The sequence below is a fragment of the Atractosteus spatula genome, chromosome 5 (genome assembly GCF_055471065.1).
Source record: "Atractosteus spatula isolate fAtrSpa1 chromosome 5, fAtrSpa1.hap1, whole genome shotgun sequence".
Lineage (NCBI taxonomy): Eukaryota > Metazoa > Chordata > Actinopteri > Semionotiformes > Lepisosteidae > Atractosteus > Atractosteus spatula.
Window position 1 is genome coordinate 21,727,483 of NC_142710.1, and position 9,135 is coordinate 21,736,617.

General features: G+C 38.6%; 1 protein-coding gene across 1 annotated transcript; it reads right to left on the reverse strand.

The window, feature by feature from the left end:
• Positions 1 to 1,088: 1,088 nt before the first annotated feature.
• Positions 1,089 to 3,324, reverse strand: ccnj (cyclin J). Its single transcript, XM_088915690.1, has 5 exons — positions 3,256 to 3,324; positions 2,496 to 2,706; positions 2,046 to 2,345; positions 1,737 to 1,896; positions 1,089 to 1,479 (listed from the first exon to the last, which is right to left on the reverse strand). The coding sequence occupies exons 1-5, from the start codon at positions 3,322 to 3,324 to the stop codon at positions 1,089 to 1,091; spliced, it is 1,131 nt and encodes a 376-aa protein (XP_088771816.1).
• Positions 3,325 to 9,135: the final 5,811 nt, after the last annotated feature.

The following is a 9,135-nucleotide window of genomic DNA, read 5'->3' on the forward strand; positions in this document are numbered from 1 at the left end:
TTAAAATGCAAGATAATATCAAAATGTTTCCCCTCTTCTATTATGTTAACTTTCAATTTCCCATTCTATTCCTTAAACACAGTAATATTTTACACTGCAGTTGCACTACTGTCATACGACGTTTTCAGAGTCACTTATAGGGTGTAACTATAATGAATATGTATTTAAAATTTTTGCTCAATATCTGGTCTTTTATCAGAAAGACAGAAATAGAGTAAAACAAGTGTTACAAGGTCGGTAGAATAAAAAAGGAACTGACAAAATTGTTTTTTTATTTTAAAAAAAACTTTTCTAAGTGCACAGCACTCATTGAGGTTTTACACTTTGAGGAACATGATGTAAACCTGAAATTATTTTACTTTTTAGTATAAAGACTTGTAGCACAAAACCCTTTCACAATTCTTCTACTTCAAAAATCTACATAAATGTACTGATAACTGTTTTTACTTTCAGAGGTAGTACACTGGAAGGGTGACATTACAATGTTCTGCTAAACAAGCTAGAAAGTAATTCAGGAAGGGCATTGTACAAAAAATATCCTCCAAATTAAAGTAGGACAAAAACTCCTTTACAGTGTATTAGCTGGTCCTTCAAAAACAAAAAGCTATACCAAATGAAATGCAGAAAGAACTGTATTATAGAAAATATTTACATTCATTTCAACAGAGGTAGCTTTGATATTCAGATCATTTGTTACTGTGATACAGCAGTATTCTCAAGAAAGAAGGGTTAGACTGGCTAACAAAGAAGGTTTAGTCTGGCTAACTTTATGTCTCAAAGTCGAACCTTTTATTACAGTCCTCAATATGAACTGTGATGTTGAGGCCTGCTTAATACTTTTAAAATGTCTAGTTTTTAAAAGGGGGCTCAGGTTAGGAAATGAGAAAAGACTGTACACCAAAGTAATTATATTGCACATAGTTCAAGATTACATCTTATCCTACATAATACAGTGCTCAACTTGCCTTTTTAAAATTAAAAACAGTGTTTTTCTTCTGCAACACATTTTTTGGCTCATATAGCAAGTCATTTCAGAAACTGTCCTCCATCCAGCCCACATAAAAAAAACCCTCCCTAGGAGGTGTTAATCACCTATCAAAACAAGGTGCTGTGCAGGTATAGTGTCCATTAACCTGATAGCACTTGTTGTAGGGCAAGTTGACCTTCACATCCAGGGGAGCTGGCAGGGTCATGCCAGTCACTGCTTGTATATGTCCATGTGGCTGAATGCTGGCTTGTAAACTGGTAGGGTGGGACTGGATGGCATAAGAAGGCATGTGTCCCGTGGAAATAATCTGCGCACAATTCTGTTGCGGGTACTGAAGCTGTTGCCGGTGCAGGTATTGAGGCAGATGCTGCTGTATCTGAGGCGGCGCTGCATTTCCTTGGCTCTGTGGCGGGTATACCGTATGCCCAGTCTGTGGGTTGGGCTGCTGACACTTTTGTTTGTTGGCTTCTTTGACATCATTATCATGGGCTCTGAGACAAAAGAAAAATCAATATTCCTGCTTCAACACCTACCAGTGCATTGACATGATCCTAACAGATCTTGTTAAAAAGATTAAAACTAGTTACAACTTAAGAAACTGCACTGTTTATTACAGTTAAGAGAAAAGAAAGAGCAGACACTAACATACACCCTACATCTAGTGTAAAAGCCATCAGTCCCAAATTTCATTTTAAAATGATAACTGTGTTTTTGCAATTCAGTATAAATCTATCAAAGTATCTCTTACATTAAGAGACGCTCTACACACGAGACAAGGAGGTCCCAAGAGTAGGCAGTCAGCCGATGCAGACGAATGGGCCACGTAGGCGACAGTCGCAGAATTATTCTGGAAGAAGCTACACAAGCAGCAGCCACCAGCGAAGGGGCATAATTTAAGAAGACGTGATCTGGCAGGGAAAACAAAAAAGGAGACCTGTTTGAGCACACATATAAATTACAAGACATTAATAACTATGTTAAAGCTGGAGGGAACACAGTTTAATAATATGTCAGAGTCTTTTAAGAAAAACAAACGGTCATTTCAGTCAGAACTTACCTTGGAGAGAAACTTCCAAGAAATAATCCGCATATTTTGCCATATATATTCTTGTTTTCTCCAGACAAACCATGGGCCAGCCATCATGCAGATCAGTCTCGTGAACAGCAATCGACAAGTAGTAATCAATAAAGTGGGCGGCAGTGGGCAAGTACAGGTTCCACTGAAAAGTATCCAGCAACATGAGCTCCATATGCATCAGACTTTGTTTCGTTAGCACAAGGTTCATGTTGGTCATGCACCCCAGACTGTTCAGCTGTTCAAGCTTTGGCACATGATCTTCCCTTTCTTCAAACTTGCCTTGAATCAAAAACAAAAAAGAAACATACATTCAACGGGAAACACCAAAGAGTCCCCCCCCCCCCCCAAAAAAAATGCAATTTAAGGTAGAATTTATATCCAACATTGCAATCCTGAAACACTTTGAGATGTGCTTTGTACTATACTTACTTGCCAAAAGTAAACAGGAAAGCGCGACCACATGCAGCTGTTGCACGGAAATGTCATAGCGATCCATGAACAGGTCCAGCAAGTAGACCGCAAGGTGACGAGCAGCGGGACACAGCCGGAAGCGATTGCTCACAATGGCTATTAGGTCCGCAAAATAGCGTCTGAGGCTGAGTTGAGGGGACTGACCTTTATAAGATGGCAGCTTCAGCTCCTAGAAAATACATTATTGTATGGTTTTAAAAACAATAATCCTAACAGAAAAAACGGGAACACAAGCAACGGCTTTAATCATTTTAAACTGAAGGCCAAAGGATCACAAGAACGGATTTTCTGTACACTGTAAATAAAATAAAAATAAACATTTTAACATATCACATGGCCAAGTGATTTCGTACAGCAATATCGAAGGACTAAATTAGTCTTCGTGATACGATCACTTCCCTCCTAACACTTAAACGTTAGATTCGCTTGCGCTTTTTTGCAGTTGGTCGTGAAATTCTGTAGTTCACACTTCAGAATGGGAGGGGGGAGGGGTCATTACAATTGTTTAAGATCGAAAATCCCATTTTAAAACCAAAATATAAGACCAATGCTGAGCCAAAAACTGAAGGTTTAAATATCTGTTTAAAGAAGCATTTCGAGAAAGTGACACTACGGTGCTTTTCTTTCCAATAACGACTTTTCCTGAAGGAATCAACATTCACCTACTGGAACCTACAGAAGACGAAGAGCGAAAAAAGTCGCCGGAGATAGAGCGTACTTTATAGCGAAGAGCGTGGTATATATCTGCAGCCAGCTGTCCTTTCCACCACTCGCCTTCAAGCTCCATTGAATAGAAGGTGTCGGGTGGCCTGTATTAAGGTAAAGATATTTGCAAGGAAGTGGAGTTGTTATGTAGTTTTTTTCCTAATTTGTCTTAAAGAAAAAAACAATCCATCACACTCTACTTTTAAGATTATGTCGCGAAATTTCAACGTTCACGAACTTCCCAATTAAGTGACACCAATCTAATTCCCCGCAAATTAAACCTGTTGCTCAATATTCTCACAACGATACAACGAATCCGTCCAATTAGCCCCCTTTTTTCGTTTTCTCGTTTCGACAGCCAACCTCTTTACATTATCACAAAACCGACTGGATTATCTAAAATCGCATCAAGGAATTGCAGTCTGCTGGTGGGAATTGTCACCTCTGTCCCAAGGGAAGTTAATCGGCCAGCAGCTTTATAGCAGAAACGGGGGTTCTGTGGAGATTTAATAATGTGGATTTAGCTGCAAGAGCCGGCCAATCAACCATCCCTGAGGTTTACAAAGATCTCCGCTGTCACAATACACAGTAACGACTTAGAACTATGTGAAACTCTTTTTAAAATATGATGTGATCACTGCGTGCTAATTTCTCCCGGGAATTTGAACTAATCACCAGTGCTTAGATGTTAGTTCAGTGATTGAGTCTCAAACTAACAAAGACTTGCTGTCACGTTCCCTAGTAAACTACGCTCGCATCATTGGCGATAAACCTTGTGGACCTCCAGAACAAAGTTTTAACTGCGAAAAAGCAGTCGGACACAAACGGAGTGAAACTTACCTTTGAAATCAGAGGAAACACATTCACGCGCGCAGTAATGACGGGAGGGTGAATCTTCTGTTTTTACAAGCCTTACGCAAACGTTTCTTTTCGAAGTTTGAATCACTGCGCTGTGCACTTTGTTTCATCCATTGTTAAAAGGCTCAGTATGTGTATACAAAGCCTGCAATGAACACATGCTGGAGTGCGCATGCCAATTGAAACTTCTCTTACACTCCGTTCCTCTCCCAAAATCTCCAATCAGGCGTAGGGATTCATGGACGTCCGCACAGGAACCGAAACTTGCACAAAAGCACAAGATAAACTGAATGTGTTTAGGTTAATGATTTTTTTAGATAACTACTTTTATTACCCTTTGTTGGCTTGAAAGAGTTTTATCGTTAGCCTTAGATCACTTTCCTCAATCTGGATTTCCACAAATTAACAAAGGTACTGAGATCCAAAAGTCATTTGCAGGTTGCTTGCATTTGTCATAGATCATTTAACAACAAAAAAGCATGCTAGTTCGGGTAATAAGGCCCTTTTTTATTTACTTTGTGCATCACGATATTCAACACAAAATGCCAAATAACGTCTTACATAGGCAAAAGAGCCAATTTCGTATCCAGTACACGGTCATTTACTGTAACTTTTCAAACATTCAAAAAACCACGTCAGGTTTCACTACCGAGGAAATCTGAAAAAAGTGATGTTAGATTTAATAATTGATAAATCTAATCGCTATCATGAAAAAAAAACCCTGGTAATCAAGCTGGTGTTTAGACATGTCGTATTTTACCCAACTCTCCAAACTTCTTGGTCATTGAAGTAACAGAGAAGTGGATCTCGACCCATTTTTGCCGTGCCTGCTGTCAGCATGTCCTCTAAATTCTAGTAGAATACGTCATGAATGTTATCTAAAAAGATGTTTTCCCCAAAACACTGTACATTAAAATACAGTGAAAAAGAGAACGGATGTTTCTGGTTGATATCCAGGTTATGAATAAAAATTGTTGAAAAAGTCCCAAGAATGGCTGTGTCCTCCCATTTTGCCAATTTAACTGGCCTAACGAATCGACTAATCGGATGAATTTAGCAACGCTCTTCAGGCTAAAAAAGAGTTATGTAGAGATCATACATTGTCTCAGCAGCATCTTTAAATGTCTAAGCATCCATCATTCCTGGCTAATGCATTGACAGTTTGTAAAAAAAAAGACTCCCATTTGTTTTTTTACGTACCTTACATCGCGTGCATACTTACATATATATTTACATACAGTATTTACGTATTTGCAGAGCCAGTGCCACAGTGGTTAGCTGACGCTTTGCAGCGTTGGTGCCTTGGGTTCAATTCTGGACTTGGGGTGTTATCTTCATGGAGTGGATATGTTCTCCTCCAGTTTGAATGGGTTTCCTCCTACAGTTCACGGACATACTGGTAGGTTAATTCGCTTCTGGAAAAACTGGCCCTTAGTATGAGTTTGTGCATGTCTGTGTCTATGTGTGCCCTTTGATGGGCTGGCATCCTGTCCAGAGTGTATCCTGCCTTGTACCTGTTGCTATTGGATAAAACATTTAGAAAATGGATAGATATATTTACTGACATATATATATACAGTGGTGTGAAAAAGTGTTTGCCCCCTTCCTGATTTCTTATTTTTTTGCATGTTTGTCACACTGAAATGTTTCAGATCATCAAACAAATTGAAATATTAGACAAAGATAACACAAGTAAACACAAAATGCAGTTTTTAAATGAAGGTTTTTATTATTAAGGGAAAAACAAAATCCAAACCTACATGGCCCTGTGTGAAAAAGTGATTGCCCTCCCTGTTAAAACATAAATCAACTGTGGTTTATCACATCTTTGGAAAGCTGAGTTAAATTTCTCTAGCCACACCCAGGCCTGATTACTGCCACACCTGTTCTCAATCAAGAAATCACTTAAATAGGACCTGCCTGACAAAGTGGAGTAGACCAAAAGATCCTCAAAAGCTAGACATCATGCTGTGATCCAAAGAAATTCAGGAACAAATGAGAAACAGAGTAATTGAGATTTATCAGTCTGGAAAAGGTTATAAAGCCATTTCTAAAGCTTTGGGACTCCAGCGAACCACAGTGAGAACCATTATATACAAATGGCGAAAACATGGAACAGTGGTGAACCTTCCCAGGAGTGGCCGGCCAACCAAAATTACCCCAAGAGCTCAGCGACGACTCATCCAAGAGGTCACAAAAAACCCCACAACAACATCCAAAGAACTGCAGGCTTCACTTGCCTCAGTTAAGGTCTGTTCATGACTCCACCATAAGAAAGAGACTGGGCAAAAATGGCCTGCATGGCAGAGTTCCAAGACGAAAACTACTGCTGAGGAAAAAGAACATAAAGGCTCGTCTCAGTTTTGCCAGAAAACATCTTGATGATCCCCAAGACTTTTGGGAAAATACTCTGTGGACTGACGAGACAAAAGTTGAACTTTTTGGGAGGTGTGTGTCCCATTACATCTGGCGTAAAAGTAACACAGCATTTCAGAAAAGGAACATCATACCAACAGTAAAATATGGTGGTGGTAGTGTGATGGTCTGGGGTTGTTTTGCTGCTTCAGGACCTGGAAGACTTGCTGTGGTAAATGGAACCATGAATTCTGCTGTCTACCAAAAAATCCTGAAGGAGAATGTCCAGCTATCTGTTCGTGACCTCAAGCTGAAACGCACTTGGGTTCTGCAGCAGGACAATGATCCAAAACACACCAGCAAGTCCACCTCTGAATGGCTTAAGAAAAACAAAAAGAAGACTTTGGAGTGGCCTAGTCAAAGTCCTGACCTGAATCCGATTGAGATGTTGTGGCATGACCTTAAAAAAGTGGTTAAGGCTCGAAAACCCTCCAATGTGGCTGAATTACAACAATTCTGCAAAGATGAGTGGGCCAAAATTCCTCCACAGTGCTGTAAAAGACTCATTGCCAGTTATGGCAGACGCTTGATTGCAGTTGTTGCTGCTAAGGGTGGCCCAACCAGTTATTAGGTTTAGGGGGCAATCACTTTTTCACACAGGGCCATGTGGTTTGGATATTTTTTTCCCCTTAATAATAAAAACCTTCATTTAAAAACTGCATTTTGTGTTTACTTGTGTTATCTTTGTCTAATATTTCAATTTGTTTGATGATCTGAAACATTTCAGTGTGACAAACATGCAAAAAAATAAGAAATCAGGAAGGGGGCAAACACTTTTTCACACCACTGTATGTAGACTTACATATATATATAACCCAAGTCATAACTATATGGAAAAGAAAAAAAACCACAGACCTTTCTCCTTGCCATTCTCTCTAGAGAGCTGAGACATGCGCACCGTTACATTGGAAAGGCTTGGTCTGCAGCTGAAGCACACCAGTGAGATTAAAACACGAAATGTACAGAACAAGACCAGGTCATTTTTCCAGCAGCACTTTTCCTCTGACAGCATACCCTCTCACAAAGAACTAAAATTCCCTATAAAATTAATGTATTTATTTTCCTTGGCTTTCCATAGGATTAAATCATTGTTTCTTGCCTCCTGTGGCTTTTCACTGTAAAACATCATAGGCTGATGACTGTGGAAACACCCAGGATCCTAATATCTGCAAGCAATATAATTTAGGTTTCTGATTTTTTAAATTGCATCCATAGATTTTTAATAAGTCTCAGTTATACATTTTTTTTCACTTTTTGATGTTTTTAGGAGAATTGTATTTTTCATTGTCCTCATCACATTATATATATGTATATGCTGTGGATATTCTAGCTTTACAGAATTGCCACATTAAATGTCCTATGTCTTTTATAACACATAATTCATTGTATATTGAATATTGTATGACCATTTTTATTTGACAACAGCAAAAGGTTTTTTAGTTCTTATTTTCTTACTTTGCATTGACCAGAGAAGGGAAGGCTCACCTCACTTTTCGATGAGCTATGGCCTACTTGGCATGTTCCCCTTGCTGGTGACAAATTTCAGCTGTTGTATGCAGTAAGACCTACAGTAGTGTTTGTACCTAGATAGTGCCTCAACAGGTGAGACTAATCACAAGTACTGTGTTCTTGTGTCTCCTGTCTTATGAGTAACTTGTGCTGTGAATTGTTTTCTGTGGGAGGGGGGGTGGGGGGGTGGAAGTTCATTTTCCAAAGCTCAACTTGAATGATTTCCAAATATAATAGTATGCATGACCTTGTAAATGCAAACTGTTCTGGGTAGAGGTTGGGTTTGATCTCTGATTCAACTTCTCAAGATCTGTACCACCAGCAAGTATACTGTATAAGGGAGAGAGAGGACTTTATATCAGCAACCCCATTCATTCACCTGAATGGGTCAGAGGGCAGGACTTCATTGTGGCTTGATCTTGATTCTGCAGCCAACAGCTAGCATTTCGTATCTCTAAATAATACCACACTGAACATCTTAAGGATCTTAATGCATCTATGTTAGTAATAGCATTTTAATTTTCTCTGAATTGTGTCAACAACCACTCTGATTGGATTGAGGGGGAAGGATTCACACTTCACCTGTTCTAACATCAGCTGATGTCTTATTAATTAAATGCAGACATATAAGATTGATGGGGAAAAGACTTCCTTGTAAAAATGTTACAATAATAATGACATTTTACCATTGTGTTTGACACTTTACCATACCAAGTACAAAAACTACAAAAACATTATTTTCATTGCTTCATTTATTGTTGCTTTCAATACTTCACTATGGCTTATAATATATAATAATTTGACAATCTATTATTAAGATATGACAAACAATGTGCGATAGTGTACAGTGTTTCTTAAACAGGGGTAAGTATTGTTATCAAAGTGTTATTGGTTATTAAACATAAGAAAAAAGCAGCAGTATTCCATAGTTCCATAGATTCATCCTCTTTGTTAAGTGGATTCACATCTAGAAACCTGTCGAACAAACAAAAATCAATGAATTACAGTGTGTTTTAAGAAACATATGCATATCTTTAAAAGAAAAAGTATATTGAATTATGTTTTTGACATAATTTCTATTGATTGATCATTCACAGCTGACTGTTATACA

Coding starts and splice junctions, on each gene's coding strand:
- ccnj (XM_088915690.1), bottom strand. CDS start 3,324: ATGGAGCTTGAAGGCGAGTGGTGGAAAGGACAGCTGGCTGCAGATATA. Junction 1,897..2,045: donor CTTGGAAGTTTCTCTCCAAG/GTAAGTTCTGAC, acceptor TTTCCCTGCCAG/ATCACGTCTTCTTAAATTAT. Junction 1,480..1,736: donor TGTGTAGAGCGTCTCTTAAT/GTAAGAGATACT, acceptor CTTTTGTCTCAG/AGCCCATGATAATGATGTCA.